Below are 17,437 nucleotides of genomic sequence, written 5' to 3'. Positions count from 1 at the left end.
GTTCGATTCCCCGTCTGGGCATGTGCCTGGGTTGCAGGCCAGGTCCCCAGTGGGGGCATGTGAGAGGCAACCACACAATGATGTTTCTCTCCCTCTTTTTTCCCTCCCTTTCCCTCTCTCTAAAAAAATAAATAAATAAAATCTTTTTTAAAAAAGAAAAACTTAGGTGTAAAGCCTGCTCAGGATTTGTAGGTTGAAAATTATAAGATGCATATGAAAGAAATCAAAGAAAGTAAATGGAAAGACATACCATGCTCATGGATTGGAAGACTCAACATAATCAAGTTTTTAATTCTCCCCAAGTCAATATGCAGGTTTAACACAATTCTTAACAAAATTACATTAAGTTTTTTTGTAGATATAAAAATGATTATTCTAAACCTTATATGAAAAAGGCAAAGGAACTAGTGTAGCTAAGACAATTTTGAAAAAGAAGAAAGGGGAACCACTGTTCCTGATTTTAAGATTTATTATATACCTACAGTAATTAAGACTATGGGGAGGAATAGATACACAGATCAATGGGGCAGAAGAGAAAACTCAGAAAGATTGAGACTGAGACTGAGACAGTTACTTTGGAGTGAGGAGAATTTTGGAAAGGGGGTTAGGCCTATGGAGCTATCTGGATTTTCTGCCCTTCTGTTGGACAGAAGAGGCTTTACATTTTGAGTGAAAGGAAGATCTGCTTTTCAAGGCAAATGGAAGCACCCTAGAATTACTGGAAGTACCTAACTAAGGCAACAACACCTGAGATATGTAAAATATTCATTCTCCAGTCCCTTATTTTTCCAGCTGTTTGCAGGTGTAATGACCAGATTTTATAAACAAAAAATTGGGACAGAAGGTCTTATAAAAATGTATTGTCTTTTAAATATGTATTGTTTTGATCTGACTATAAAAGGAATACACATTCATGGTAGAAATTTTGAAAAATAAAGGAAAGAAAACAAAGAACAAGTAAAAAATTACCCATAATTCCAATTCTACCACCAAAGATAACTACTGTTAGCATTTTGGGTATATTTTCTTCTAGTATTTTTCTGTGCATATCCACCCACTCATACACAAAGATTATATATATTTTACAAAATTGAGAATATATGGTATTAAATCATTTTGTATCTTGTATTTTTTCACTTAATATTGTTATCATGAACATATTCTTGTGTCCACTAACTATCCTTAAACATTTCTTTTTAATCGGTTGCAAGAAATTCTTCCATGTAGATGTACCGAGATATTGTATCATACCTGAAATGCAACATATCAAAACAGAACACATCAAGTATATATTTCTGTAAAACTAACCCCCTACCGCAAAAGCTTCCCATCCCAGTTGGTAGCCAGGCTGGAAAACTCTGAATCATCTCTACTTCTGTTCTCCTTGACTTGCCTCCAAGTGTTGTTGATACTCTATTCCTATCAGCTCTCAGCCATTCGGGAGGAATAGGACAGGAAATATTCTACCACCACCATTCTTATTCAGGCCCATGAAGGCTCACTCTTGGAATATCACCATGATCCATCCAAATATCACTGCATCAAGTCATATCCTAATTGTAGAACCTAGAATGGGTCCCACTTTCCTGCATCTGATATGGACTATTCAACCTGAAATTCAAGGAAACCTGCAATCTGCCCCCAACACCCACATCTGAGTTTCCTTTGTTTCTGAGCATTTCCTCAGTCCTGTCTATCCAAATCCTTCCAGTCTTCTGAAAGCAGTCTCTCTAAAGTCATACTCCCTCACTTCCTACACATAGTGTCAGGCATCAAATCCTCACCTAGACTTCTCAGCTGTTTATCAGAAGCAGGGACCATGTTTTAAACTCTTCTCATATTTCCTGTGGCACCAAGCACATGAGACATGCCAAAGAATATTCATTGATTGATTTAGCTAGGCTTTAAAGTGGAGACACAAGAATACTTCTTAGAATTAAACTGGTTTGCAACCTCACTTTGGGAGGCACTGCAGGGTGGGAAGGGTTTACTGAGGGGAAATTGGAAAAAGCAGACAAGGGATGATGAGTAGACTTGACTGAGCAATACTACCAAGGAGAGGAGGGGCATCTGGCCTGGATTCAAATCCCAAGGTCACCACTTACTTGTTATGTGACTACGGACATGTTACACTAACATCATCAGGCACAATTTTCCTACCTCATAAGGTAATTGTGAGGATTAAATGAGATGATCTATGTATAGGATCTATGTTGCACAGTAGGCTTTCAATATGGTAGTTCCTACCTCCTGGATTTAGATTGATATTTCAAGCCTTCATAAGTAACCTGCCAAGGGTTTTCATGGTTTGTTAAAAGTTACTAAGTTATTGTAATGTGAGGTAGCAGACTCCATTTTTATTTTAGAATTTATAAAATGTTCAGCATGATATTTTTATAACTTATCTTTTTGTTCAACAACAGCAACAACAACTAGAATGACAACAATAACAAACCCATCCAATTATACTCTGGTAAAGCAAGGGAGAGGAACTTGGTCAACGGAGAAGCCCAGGCTGGTGGTAGGCTGGAAAGGATTCATACCAGGCTGGAAAGGAATAAAGAAAGGACAGGGGATGGCAAGGAGAGATGAGGGAAGGACATCACAGAGATCCTCACCTAAAGTCATGCAGATTGGCTCAAAAGTATCCTCCCCAATACTGCTCCAAGTTTCTTCCAAAAGCTCTGAAGCAAATGGTCAGACTGTCTTGGAACCAACCCTACCTTTCAACTTATCCTCATGCCTTCTCACGAAGCAAAAAGTATGGAAGTAAGCTGAGTTTCTATGGTTTTGAGTCCCACTGGGCAGGAGTACTACTTCTACCTCAAGCTTGGGGCTCCGGGAGACCTTGGACATGCCCAGACCAGATGCCCTAATTGTTAGTCCCTAAAAGAGTGTTAGTCCCAGACTTCAGGATACCAGAGGAGATGCTGCTCACACCCAGCACAATGGTTCTCTTGAGATTACAAGCAGATGTGCAAAGGGCCTCAGCGTGAAGTGGAGAAGCTATAAATAGTAGATGGGCTGGTGACCACAGCACACTTCAGGCAGCAGGAGCTGGGTGGCTGACTTCTTCCACCTTCTGTCCTTCTCCTTTATTTCTCTACTCAGATAAAAATGGAGTTGGAAGGTTCAATTACAGTATGGTGGGGTGATGGGGGCATGGCAGGGGTGGGGAGTTAAGGAGGGCTCGAAGTCCTAGGTGAGGGGCCGGGATTTCAAGTGTTACCCAGGGCTATCTTCCCCCCATTTCCAGGGAGACATCAGATTCCAGGTGCTATGGGTCATCCACATAGAAGGAGCCAGGTGTGTAGTGCAAGGTGGGAAGGGTTTATTAAGGTGATTAGAAAAAAGCAGATGGGTGCTGATGAGTAGAATTGGTGGGGCAACACTGTGAAGGGAGGAGGGGCACCAGGAAGACCAAACAGCCTGACTCCAGAGCCCCAATTCAGAGAGACGTGGGTTCAAATGTTCACTCCATCACCTATTAGCACCGTGTATGGCACATAGTAGGTGCTTAGTAATTACTTGCTGAACGAATTGAATGAAGGTGACCTTGGCCAGCTCATTTATCTGCTCTGAGCCTCAGTTTCCTCATCTGTAAGACAAATAGTAGCTATTATTATTGTTATTTCACCTGTGTTGTCTCTCCCTACTCCCACATTAGTTTGGTGGCCCATCTCCCCAACCCTGTACTGGAGTGGCTGTCATACTAAGCCACCTTAATTAAGGATCAGAAAAGGCAGATGTGTACAAGGCCTCTTGTCCCCACTCCCTACTACGTTCCTTCTTGTCCCCTGGCCCCATTTGTTTCCTTTTCTACCACAAGCACACCAGGGGTAGAGTCTGGGAACTCAGAGCAAGTGTAGAAACCTTATAATTCCAACACATACATGTGCACAACTCACCCTCCCTTCCCTGCCCCCACCCCCAGAGAGTTGGGCCTAGGCTGGAACATGAAGCTTTTGTCCCCCTGTGGACCTTTACGTGATTTAAATGTTATCAGTAACAGGGACTAGAAAACCTTTACCCCTGTTTAGACACAGAGACACAGAGCTACTCAGTCTTGGGGAGCTAGCCACCTCCCTCTGGAGACTGATCACATCAGCACAGTTCCAACTCTAGAAGGCTCACTGTGAGCCAGCCCACTCCGGAGTGCATCAACCAGAGGAAAGGTAAACAAGTTTGAGCACATGAAGCTGGGGCAAAGATGATTTTACAGCAGCGGTCATGAGCTAGGCTGAGTGATCCACTCTGACCCACACTTCCTGTGAACAATAACACGTATCTTCAGGATGCATTGGCATGAGAAGAGCAATTTGTGGGAGCAAAACACAGTTTTTCTCTGTATACATCTGAAAGTTTGAATTTACTCTCCGTGTCTTTATTTTTGTCTTTTCCCCCCCTCTTGGACAGATTAATGGGCTGAAAAGATGGGATGAGATGAAGTCTAAATCTGCCTGTCCCTCCAGTCATCCTGTAGCATGTGGAATGCATCTCTGTAAGATGAACCACCTCAGGTTTGATCTCCGGTAGGTTCAAAATCCCATCTTTTGTGCTTCTAAGGGATGTGGTGAGAAAGAGGAAAAAAACAAGCTCAAAGGCTGAACAAATTCAACTATACGCATTAGCTAAATTCCCCCCCATAGAGTGGAACTTTATCAGCTCCTTCATCGCCATCCCACCTCCCCAAATCAATCTGTGCCTGTGTCCTCCAACCTTTGTTTTTAATGGGGGAAGGGAAAGGGAGGTGGGGGGAGAAATGCCAGCCTGGCTGAGGTTTTTATATGCAAGAATAAACGACAATCTTGTAGGCAGGTTCAGGAAAATCTTTCAGAATGTAGAAAATTCAGCAGCCTTTCGACACTGACCATTGTCATGGCAACGCACTATCTGATGGCAGCATGCGTCACAAGGCTGGAGGGGCACGGTCTCAGAACAGCAGGTTAGCCTGGCCATTTTTAGCAACATTTGGACTTCTAATTTCTTGTAGGTTGAGCTGAATTTCTTTTCGGTTCTGGACTTGTGTGCTCTGTTCATTTGCATGGCTAGAACACAGGACCTTGTCAATATGCAAGGGATAGCTAAATGGAAAATCTGAAGATGCTTAATATGTTATACCTTCTCTACTTGCTGCCTGCCCTCTCCTGGTTCCTCCCTGCCCACTCTCAGCCACTTAGTTTCTTTCCTTCTCCTCATCAATTCTTCCCTGTAACAACCACTGTGACTCATCTATGAATCTGTGCACTCTCATCATACTTTTAATTGTTTTTTTATTTTTTCTCATTTTAATGAACAGCATCTTAGAATCTTAGTGTTGGACGGAGCCTTAACAATAATCTAGTACAATCACCCTCCCCCAGTGCAGGAGCCCTTCTACTATTCGATAGCCAAATGACTGTCCAGTCTCTACCTATAAGTCTCCAGTGACAGAGACCTCATGTCTTTCTGGGCAGTAACACTTTGGACAGCTCTAATGATTGGAAATGTCTTCCTTCTACTGAATGAAAATCTGCCTTTCTATAATACCTACTCATGAGTCCTACCTAGCTCTGTACCATGAGACCATATTGACTCTTGTCTACACCCTCTGGTCTGTGACAGCCTCTCAAAGATATGGAGTAGAGACCACATGCCCCTAGGTATTCTTTTCTCAAAAAACCCCAGCTTCTTCAACCAGACCTTTAGCAACCTGAGCTCTAGTCCTCTTCTCATCCCAAATGACCTCCTGGAAGAAGCTCCTATTTGTCTAGGACCCTTTTAAAGAGAGACCAGAGGGAGGTGGCCTGAAACTATAGGGTCAGGAAAAGGCTAAGGGCTATGGAACACCTTAGAGAGGCAATAAACATTGCTGTAAGCATAACCTTGTGAGTCTATGACTTATGAGCTTAGGATTTTTTTTAACCAAAGAAGCCTAAGACATGGAGTTCCTGCCTATGGACTTGGCTGTTGTCAGACTGGGCTCCATCAGAAAATAGGGTCTTAATATAGCTCTGGGCAAAGACCTCAGGACACAATGTATCCCCTCAGACTAACTCTGGCATGGAATCCTTTCATGCTGAATTCTTTTCCAATGAGGGACTCAAAGGTAGGAGAACTGGCTCTGTCTTCTTGGTCGTTATATGAATAAACATGAGGATTTCACTCTTCTGGGATGAGCAACATGACACCCTTGACTTCTCAATTCTGCAAATAATTAGGATCCAAAAAAATATTCACAAGTATATACAAATTTAATTAAACAGGAAAGCGGATGCTGAAACTTACTTTAAAAAGGTAAAGTGAGTTGAGTTGTGAAGTGGCAGCTGGGGCTGGGAGGGGGACTCTACTGGAAAACTGAGGGCAACATCCCCAAACAGCTAGTGGACAGTGTGATCAAGAGGGCAATAACCTGATGACTGCCATTTTCTCTCTGTCCAGAGGCCGGAATAATTGTAGGCCAGCTTTAGAGATGGGAAGGAAAGGGCCACAGCCCCATCTCCAGTGCTCTGGGTAAGACTGGGGAGCCTACGCCCAGGGCACCCGAATCCCTGGCTATGCATTGTAGGCCCACAGTCTCTCAAGCTCTCATAGACCAAGGAGCCCACTGGAACAGAATGTTTGTGAGCAACCCCCAACCCTGCCCTGAAAGTCTGAATTGACTTGAACTTACTTCATCTCAAGAGGGTTTTACCATTGCTCTTTTGAAAGGAAAAGGATTCCAGGGCACATTTTTAGAACTTGTTTTCCACTGGAGGTGCCTAAAGCTGAACCTTTTGTGTCCCTGAAGGTGATATTAGCTGGCCAAATGACAATCCCAACCAGAGTGGCCAGTGTAGAATCCCCACCACAATCTAATAGGCCAAGAAGAGGTTTCCTTCCAAATCAGTGAAACAATTAGCCACCCAAAGACAAATGGTATTTGGGGAAGCCCCACTGATGGGCCACCTCAAGCTGGGTGGAATGAGGAGGGCAGGATCAAGGGGTGGTGCTCACCTTTGATGTAGTTGAGGATTTGCTGGACTCGGTGGGGCTCATTGCGGTCTGGCCGGCAGCTTGGCGTGATTTCCAGCACATAATCAGGACCATATGCTGTGAAAAACTGTAAGGAAAAGGGAAAGGCCAAAAAAACAAACTCAACCACAGAAAACCTGCAAACCAAACCACATACAAACAGTACAATCAAAAGAAACCCACCACTATTGACAAGGCCAGGGAGGCCCAGGTGGGCAGGGCAGGAGAATGCAGCAGGAAGCCCTGTCCTGGTGGTGCCATTCCCCTTGTTTAAAACCTCCAGCGACAATCTACTGCTACATTCTTTAGCTTGTTGTTCAAGGTTGTTTCTGCTCAGGTCTCAACTTTTCTCTCTAGCCTTAGCTCTTCCTGCCTCTCTAGGGCTCTTCTCCAGCCACACTGGCCTGCTCTGAGTTCTCTCAAATCATACCACACTTTGTCCTGTCCCCTTAGGATCTTTGCCATTGCTCTTTCCTCCCCCAATCCCTGCTGCCTGTAAAAAAAAAAAAAAGCCACCCCATCCTTCCAGGCACAGCTCAAATGTCACCTTCTTCACAAAGCTGTCCTTCATTCTCCACCAATTCTCAGAGTGTTCTGTTAGTGCCTCTCTTATGGCCCACGGTCAACGAATAGACAGTGCTTGCCTGCCTAGCCCCTGCAGGTCACTGTGCCAGCTGCTGTGGGGGGCTATGAAGATGGACGAGACCTTCTCTGGGTTCCTCTAGCTGCTCACAAGCACATTCTGCTTAGGAGAGAGATTTTTCACCAATGACCCGATTTCCCCACACTGGATTATCAGCTCCTTGAAGGCAGAGAGGGCCCAGGTCTTGTCCATGTCATCAGTCCTCAGAGACCATGGCAGCTGCCTGTTAGTTCTGGCTGTTTTGAATTCCCTGACCCGAGAATGTCAAACAAGCCTAGTTTCTCTACTTCAGTTTTTCTTTCTCCGTAGTAGAGTTTATTTGTTTTTAAATTCAGGGAATCAAAATAAAGGTTTTGGGATTCTATTTCTAGCTCACTAGATGACTCCTTGTGACCTTTGGTAAGTCACAATATCTGATTCAGCTTCTCTATTGGGGCCCGCTTGGGGAAAACACTCAATGACAAAGGGAATCATTCAATGGGGGTAAGTCTTTGAATGGGAAATATGCAAAGCTGCTATTTCTGTTTAGTTTTTAACAGAAATAGTATTTGTGCACACTCTGTGGAGAGAGAGCATATGGTCCTTAACATTATGTGCTTTCAATAGTGATATTGTTAGGCCGTAAGTAAGCCAGGGAAATTCAAATTCCACAGGAAAAAAAATGGTACAAAGGGCATGAGAAAAAAAGGGGACCTTGATATGTGCCAGGAATTTGATGTCATTCAAAGAGCCTCTAAAAAATAATCCAGGGCTATTGTCATTGCCACCATATTATCCTTGTTAAGAGTCTGGATGTACATCTGTGGAAGAGGTTGTGGAACAATCTCTGGGGATTCTAAGCCTCTTTGTCGAATCCATGGGAGTAATCTGATGCATATCCATGACAGAAAACTCTGCACATTTAAATTAATAGAAAAATGCCCAAGACTTATAATGTGCCTTTGCTTATAATGTCCCCTTTGGGGCGTCTGGTCTAGAATGAAGAGAGGGGCCTAGTTCCTTGCTCCTGGAGTTATTACCGTCTTGTGCCTGAGGTCCCGAGTTCTAGAGATAGAAGAGGCCATGAGTAGAGATCATCTCTACCAAACCCATATGTGAAACATACAGGAGGGATTACCTGGTGACACATCCAGAAACTAACCCCCCGTTATGATCAAAGAAACTCGAGAGGCTTGTATTTTTAACCAAGGAGGGCCCCTCAGTCTAAGCCTGGGGACCTCGTGGCTTGGCTCTGGAAGAGAAGGCTTCAAACAGGTGGCCTCTCCTCCAGAGGGTGTCAAGTAGTACACTCATTTCATGGGTATGGAAAGATGGGTTTAGAGAGAGCAATAGAGGAAAGGCAGCTGTAATGAAGCAGCCACTCTGGGAGACCCAAAGCACGGGCATCACAGTGCTCTGAGAATCAGAGGCAGGGGGCCCTGCTGAGGTATAGGAGGAGGGAACCGCTGCCTCCATCTATGAAAGGAACACTGCTGCTCCTGTCAGCAAGACATGTGGGGAGCTGTCTGTTTGGGGCTGAGTGTTTAGAAAAATACGTCCTCATTGTGAGTATCTGCTACATGGTTACTGGCACTCTCCTATTTTTAGCCCCCTCTTTGACCAAGAACACGTGGTTACAAGATGGTCAGCTGGGGCCAGAACTGCCATATAAAAGAACTCACCTTGCTTGGGATTGAACCTCTTGTCTTGGTTGCATTAGCATCTGGCTTTAACCACTAAATAACCCATTCTTTGGTGAAGCAGCCTGGCTGTAGGTATTAGCCAAGCCTGGTTCCTAAATATCTCCCCACCTTCCGCAATCAAATATAATTCATAGGTCAAGGTTATTTGCACTATTCTTGGGCTAGGGGACACAGATGATTTCTGAAAGTTCCAGTTTTGTGATCCACTTCCACATTGCAGTTGGCTGGTCCCTGCCTTGGGAGGCTCTGCTTGGGGCTGTGGGAAGTGAGAGGCACTAGGAAGGCAGAGGCTCTATTTTCCTAGTGAGAGGCAGGGCAAAGGTGGTGCCCTATCCCCCACCTCTGGCCCTCTCGTGGCATTTCCCTGTTTCTGTGTTATATTATGCTTTTGTTTTTGCACTTGTTAAGTCTTTTCCACTGGACTAAAAACTGCAAAGGCAGAATCTTCTGTCACACTCTCTTTGCATAGCCTGTAGAGTTGAACTCCAATCATTAAAGTTTCTCTTTAAACCTTTATTTTAAAATGATGTTGAATTAAAGTAATACACAAAAGGTTTAGCTGGCTGTTGAGTTAATTATGTGGAATAATGCAAAGAGCCAACTCATAGCATTAACAGCTTTTCTAGACTCTTGAGGCAGCATGATGAGGTAGAAAGAGTCCTGGCTTTAGAGTCAAGGCAGGGCTGGATTTTCATACTGGGGTTTAGTGGCGTGCCTCAGGAGAGTTTCTTAATTTTTATTTCATCATTGCTACCAGACGGATGATAAGTTCTGACCTGGTCGGGTTGTTAGGAATCACTGAGATAATATGCACTTCTCAGAACTTCAGTACTGTGATTTCCCTTCTCCTGGGGCAAAAGGCCCTTGCTAAACCAGTGCCTCACCTATTCCCCTGTGGCCAAGCACTTGGGGCTGCAATGCAGAAGAGTCTATTCCTCCTGCCATACAAAGTCCAGCAGCCCCAGGGTCCTCCCCACTTGTTTAAACCATTAGCTCTGCGCAGGCCCAGTGGAGAAGAAGCTGACTTCTCTCACAGTTTCCTGCCCTGTGCTCCTGCCACTTGTTACTTACTGGTGAGGTGAAAAGGAAATCTGATCACATAAGGCAAAAGAGATGTTAGGGTGGAGGGATTTGGCCAGCACTAGAAATAGCTTGAGGCCCCACCCTGAAACTGCCCTCCAGCCCTAAAGAGGAAAGGAAATGGGCAAGCAGCAATCCCATTCCCAGACAGGTGGAGCAGGGGATGAAAGAGGTCGGTGGCCTTCCAGTGGAAACGCTAGCTTTGATCTAGATCCCTTCTCCATCCCATCCCCCTTTCCCTCATCACTCCTTTTGCTCTCTGAGTTTCAGTTTATACATATTGAGGGGAACATGGTATTGGAAGAGGGGAAAGTACGAGGTGGGATTGAGGGATGAGAGTTGAAGGTAATAGCTACTTTAGAGTTGTTAATGCCTTCTCAACCCAAAAGTCAATGAATAAAGAAATGAAAATTGCTCAGTTCTTGCTCAGTTTGGCCCAGCTCAACATGCCTTTCTTGCCCACTCCTCCCCAGCTCTTGCTCATGCAATTCCAACAGCATACACTTAGACACTTGGTCACAAAGGTGTGCAGAAGAAGCCTTAACATTGTTGTTATTCCTTCATGATCCTATTTGGTCAGAGGAAACCAAACCACAAACCTGGATTAGTCAATGCATTTATCCTTTCATCAACATTTATTAAGTACCTACTATGTGCCTGACTAAGTTAGTTATTGGGCACAAAGATGGTAAGATACATTCAGTAGGAGGAATTACTATAGAATAGTGTGATAAGAAATTTAATAATAACAATACCAAAAATAAAAGTAATAACAGTTAACATTTATTAAAGGCTTATTGTGTGTCAGGCACCTAAAGTACTCTTTATGAATTGACTTCTTTAATTTTCACAATCAACTCTTATGGAGGTACTATAATTATTTCCATTTGAAGATGAGGATCAGAAGCACCCAACAGTCAGATAACTTGACAGAAGTCATACAGCTACCGTATGTGCAGCTGAGATTTGAACCTGGGTCATTGTGAAGATCACTACTACCTATAGCAGCCTCTAAATTACCTCAAAGAAAGTGACTGTGTAGGTGGGGGGAATGCAAAGGGTGTGTGGTGGGTGGGAGGCAGGCATTTCCAAGACAGTCTGGGCAAAGGCAGTGAGAATAGAACAGAACAGCACATTTAAGGCCCTGGAATTAATTTGCTATGGCTCAAAGGTAGGGCATAAAGAGAATTAGGACACAAGGCTGGGGAGGCAGGCATGAGTTTCATAGTAGGTGCTGCCGCTCCCCATACTGAGTAAGGCATTTGGCCTTATCCCAGACTAGAAGGTCCACGAGGGCAGATCATTGTTTTGCTCTCTGCTTTATTGCCAATCCCCCAAATCGTGCTTGCACCTAGTAGGTGGTAAATAACTATATGTGCAGTAAGTGAATGGAAACTTGGGGGAGCTTGTAAATGAGGGAATGCAAAGGTCAGCTGTGTACTTCAGAAGACTCACTGGCTACAGGGTGCAGAATGGAATGGAATTTGAGGTGAGGAATGGAAGTAAGGAGATCAGTGAGAAGGCTGGTCCTAGAGCCATAATGAGTGGCAACAGGGCCTGAACTGCAATAGCTTTGGGAGGAATGGAGAGATTAAAAAACTTAAGAAAATAACATCAGTAGGACTAAACAATGAATTGGATGTGGGAAGTGTGGGAGAAGAGAGTCAAGGATTTCTGACTGTGTAGGTGGTGCATTAATGGGATGAGGAAAACAGGCAGAGGAGGAGTGTTGTAGTGGGGTGCTGGTGTGTGAGGGGAGTTTAGTGGGAGCATGTGGAAGGTCAGGACCTTGATAGAGTGGTCTGGAATTTAGGAGAGAGGTTGGGCTGAAGATACAGGATATATGTTAAGGATGTGAGGATTATCAATGACATAAAGGAATTGCCCCTTGGCTGGCAGGGGAGGCTTACTACGGAATAAGGAGAGAGGCAAGGAAGGAATCATGGGAAACAGCCAATATTTCAGAGGTGGACAGAGAGTAGAGACAGTGCTGGTGACAATTTAAGATATCGTAGAGAGGTTAAATAAGAGGGGGGTATTCTTCTGATTTGTCCATAGGAAGGAAAGCTTTGCCACAGCAAAGTCAGTGGAAGGTGTGGACAAGGCCTGACTGGAGTGGGCTGAAGAGTCGGATGGCAGGAGGTGAAGATGAGAATGATGGTAAGTATACACTCTTTTTTTAGGCGATTGATATAGGGATGGGGCTGGGGTAAGGTGGGTATTTTAAGATGGGAGAGTTTTAAGCATATTTAGTGGCTAAGGAGAAGAGCCCATAGGATGGGAGTCAGAGGCAGCCTGCTAAGGAGTTAGAGTTAGTTATGTCCATCTTTCTGGTCCCTTAGCCAAAGTGTCACAAGGGGAGAATACTGTTTTATTCATATTTATATTACCTATAGCTACTAGCATAGGGCCTGGGAAATAATAGGCGCTCAATTCATGTTTGTTGAATGAATGAAATAAAATGCCTCTGGGATTCTGAGGAGATTTGAGAATTAAGGTCTCAAAGGATGGGGTGATTTCAAATGAGTAAACCTGGGATCCAGTAGGGGTAGTCAGTGCAGGCAAGAGAATGCAGGACAAGTCTGGGGACCAGCAATTACTCTAAGTTGCTTAAAGGTGGCAAAGGAGACCATGGGAAGCCTTGAATCCCAGGTTGAGGACATAGGACTTGGTGTGACAGGCACTGAGGCAGCATCAAGACTGGAGCTGTGCCTTAGAAAACCTGGGAATAGCATACAAGGGTCCAGTAGCCCAGTGTGGGGGCTACTGCAGTCATTCAAGAGGGGAGATAACAAGGGCTTGGAAAAGGGTGATTGCTGTGGGGATGGAGAGAATGGGCAGAGACGTTGTGAAGGTAGATCGTTTCATCAGGACTTTGGTAAATGGTTAGATGTGAAGGAAAGGAGAGAAGGGAGAAGTCAAAGTTGGCTCCAAGATTTTGAGTATGGGTAAGTGGGAGAATCACAGTGTCACTGACAGAGCTGAGGTGAATTAGCAGGAAGAGCTAGTCTGCCCATGGGAAGGTGATGGGCTTGGATTTAGTTGGGTTTGAAATGACAGCAATGCATGTGAGTCACCATGTCTAGCATGCAGCTGGAGATGTGATGAGAGTGTGTAGAAGTGAGGTCATAGCCAAGAACGAAGGTTGTAGGGGGTTACAAAGATCCAGTGAATAGGCAAAAACAAAAAGAGCAAACAGAGAGGAAGAAAGAACAGTAAAGGGAGATCTCATAGAGTCTTAGGGATGAGATTCAGCATAAGAAAGATGCTTAAAAGTATGCACGTGACATGCTGGCAATATGTTTCTGTGGCTAAACTGGTGTCCTTCTCTCTTAGTACAGGATACAATGACGCTGCTTCTAGCCAGCTCCCTTTTTGTAATATTCCAAGTCACTCTTGAATTTTTATTGTTTATTCAAGGTTTACCTTTCCTAAAAATGAGGTTTATTCTATCGGGGTAAGCCCAAGGTCAGTGCCCATCTCTCTTACAGACCCCCAAGGCTTTGCCCTGTCTTCAGTTGGGGAGGCTGTGCTGGTGACTTAGAATGAGGGGCCTGACCAGGGAGAGCATTTCATGTCCTGTCTCACCCTATGAACAGAATTCATTAAAACCAGAATAACACAGCACCAGCACTTTGAGCCACAACATGCTTTTGTACGATGCTTCTCCACCTTTCCTAGATCACCAATTACTACACCAAAGAACTTGGACCCAACCATGATGGAAACAAAAAAAAAAAGCCCTCCTTTCCCTGGAAAAAAAAGCCCATTTCTGTTTACAGGAAATTTGGTTACTATAAATATAATTCATGGTACATTTTAAGGACACAAAATTGTGGTGGTATTATCAGGAGTAAATTCTATTGCCATGGCTTTACAACACAAACAAAAATAATAACCCCATTAGTTGTTGGACTGAACGGTAAGGAAGTGGCATGCTAAAGGCAACTGCCTGTACAATTAGGGGTGTCCAGGGGTGCACCTGAGTCTGGGAGATATGGGCTATTGGAGTATTACACGAGGAGGTAGACGTGAGGATAAAAACCTGGCGCCCCATCTAGACATATCTGTATCCCACTTGTGCTCCTCATCATGAACACCGAGTTGGGGCTTAGAAACTGCTTCTTGGGAAGCTCATTCACCAGTGCCAAGAACTGTTTTGGCTGAATAAGTGAATGAGCAGGTAGGGCACAGAAATAGTGTTATTATTTAGATGTTTTAACGGCATTTTAACTATTGGTATAGAGAAATGTTTATCAAGCAAAATAATCAGGTAAACCAAAGAAATGTTAGCTTATTTGGGCATCAATTATATTTAAGCAAAGAATATGGCTGATATTAACTAGTCGTATTCCAATAGCTAAAGTACGTAGAGGCTTCTTGAAGAAACGTATATAGCCCTTTAGTGTACCGTGCATTCAGTAAGGTTCCTATATTAGCCAATCCACAGCAATTTGCATATGCACGTGTTCTATTAGGGTGCTGAGCATTATTCTAGGCCCTGAGCCAGGGGGAAGCTGGGTACAAAAAAATAAGGTCAGATGACTGCTCTCAAGGAGATGAAAATCTAACTAGAGATGGATGCTATCATCACAGGAATGGCAGAAAAATGAGTCCAAGCCTAACTGTGATATTGGCTTAAGTACAGAAAAATGCCCTCACATGTGTGGGGCACTAGACAAATGAGGTGACTTGACCAAGATAATAGTGCTAAAGCAGCAGATATGAAGTTTAACCCAGGGCTTTGCACTTTCAGCTCGGTGGACTTTCTATGATACCATGCAACAATAAGCCTAGTGGTTAAAGAGTGACATTTCTGGAATTCATAGAGTATGAGCCCCAAATCTTTGCTCCACCCTTTGCCAGCTCTGTGACCTTAGGCAAATTATTTAACTGTTCTGTACCTTGGTTTTCTTGTTAGGAAAATAGGAATAGTAATGGGACATACCTTTCTTTAGAGTTGTTGTGACCATAAGTGAGTTAATTCATATAAAGCACTTAAGAGCAGTACCTGGTGCATAGTAATTGCTTGGTAAATGTCATGATCATGATCATGATTATTGTTTCTTGTGCTTTATCAACTCTACAAAGAAACAGGAGTTTTTTATGCAATGGACAGTAGCAAAACTGGATTTCTCTACAAATGCCATTCAAGACTGAATGTGGGTGAATTTCAAAGAGCTTACCCTGTGTCTGTAAACCTTAAAGCCAGAAAGAGAGCAGAGGGATCGAGAAGAGAAGGATCTAAATGAAGGAGACTAAGAAAAATGGAAGACAGGAGGGAGGAATGAGAAATTAGAAGTGGTAGGAAAGAGAGGTGGGGACAGGCGTGATAGAAAGGAGAGGAAATAAAATGGGGGGGCAGTAAATTGGTGAGGAAAGGAAGGAGGTACGGAGGAGGAGACATAAGAGACCAGGGTACGGTGGCCACCACTTCACTAGGGGTCTCCCTTCAGACCAAGGTTTTCCTTTGGTGCGTGGTTTCAGGAGTTTGTGGGAAGGGCCCTGGCCAAGACTATCAAACCTTCTCCACCTCACTGCCGATTCTCCAATTTCTATTAGAGAGAATTCCTCTGTCATAAATATGTGCAGTGCCAACTCTGGTTATACTATATATCTGTTAATCAAATGAATATTTTGGAAACGAGGTTTTGTTTGTTTGTTTGTTTTTGTTTACATCAAATTTTTCCTTAAACAAAGGGTGAGGATGGAGGAAGGGGTTTTGCTTCCCTTATCTTGCTGCTGGGCAAGTACTGAAATGACCTTGACCATAGATTCTGCTGGAGAATTAGTGAGTACTGCCCAGGCTTGATCCTATACTAGTCCAAGCAACTGCTTCTCTCTTTTCCCTCACCACTAAATTTCTTAAGATCTCTTTTCTTCACCACCTTGACCTTTTCATTTCTCAGACACTACAACCCACTGCTGTCTGGCTTCTTTCTTCCTCACACTTCCCCTGAACTGTTTTCCAGAAGAAGGATGGCAAAGAGATTTCAACTTGTTGGCAACCCTGATGGATTAGTAGTAGCTGCTCAGGGCCCTCTGTTGAGAAGGATTCCGAGCCTTGTCTAAGTTCAGTGAGAATGTGCCATGGTCAGTTTGTCATGTAGTCCATGGGAGTACGTTGTGGCCGGGAGGGGCCTGGGGAGAAATGTAGTCCTCTGTGCTATTCCTGTTTTAAGAAACTGAGAGTGGCCTCTGAACTGCCCAACCTAATATCCTCTTTTCAGTTATCACTCACCCTATTTGAGCTGTCTCCGGCACACATCACCAACTGCACCCTCATGTTTGGCACCGTCTTCTTTCTCACCACCACTCCTCTCCCTGCTCCTTCTCAGGCTCCTTCCCAGGTTCCTTCCCAGGATCCTCTTCCTTCACCTGTCTCTTAAATGTGGGTGTCTCTAGGCTATACTCATAGCACTCTCTCTCTCTCTCTCTCTCTCTCTCTCTCTCTCTGAATCAGTTCACACTCTGTTGTTGTTTTAATCACTTCTATTTACAGATCCTACATCTCTGGGTCCAGTATTTATCACCAGCCTCTGACTTGCGTTTTTAATTGTCTGCTGGACATTTCTACGTGGAAAACTCGAATTGTTGGCACTTGATGCTTAATGTATTCCAAGTGGAGCCAATTCAGTATACATCTTTTCAGAAAGAATGTTCATCTTCTTTTTTTGTTTGCTCAGCACCATAGGTGAATCCCATCATACAGTAAACTCTTCAGCAAAGATTTGAACTTATGACTGAATGGATCAGTGGATTGTGTGCTTTCAAAATACATGAAATAGAGATTAAAGGATCTCTGTGTCTATGAGATATTCCCATTGCTTGATGAGCAATAATTTTTTCCCTTGCCACTTGTCAGATGAAGAAAAACATTACCTGTGTGCAACAAGACAGTGAAAGGCATAGGGTATTCCCAACACTGGCATTACCTTCCAGGGGACAGCTGGACAGCAAACAATACAAGGTAGGGCAAAAGTAGGTTTACCGTTGTATGTGAAACACAGAGCTTATTCTTGTATAATTGTTTCTTAAT

General features: G+C 43.8%; 1 protein-coding gene across 1 annotated transcript in view; it reads right to left on the bottom strand.

Annotated features, from left to right (window-relative positions):
* Positions 1-17,437, bottom strand: part of HDAC8 (histone deacetylase 8) — a 252,551-nt gene that overhangs the window by 14,079 nt on the left and 221,035 nt on the right. Inside the window, exon 10 of the mRNA XM_037057687.1 lies at positions 6,976-7,081. Within this exon, the coding sequence (XP_036913582.1) occupies positions 6,976-7,081 (106 nt within the window). The remainder of the gene's footprint in view (positions 1-6,975; positions 7,082-17,437) is intronic.

The sequence above is a fragment of the Sturnira hondurensis genome, unplaced genomic scaffold (assembly GCF_014824575.4).
Source record: "Sturnira hondurensis isolate 20B ecotype Veracruz unplaced genomic scaffold, ASM1482457v3 Scaffold0000982, whole genome shotgun sequence".
Classification (NCBI taxonomy): Eukaryota; Metazoa; Chordata; class Mammalia; order Chiroptera; family Phyllostomidae; genus Sturnira; species Sturnira hondurensis.
Note: the sequence above shows the minus strand (reverse complement) of the source record. Positions and strands in the feature narration are given on the sequence as shown.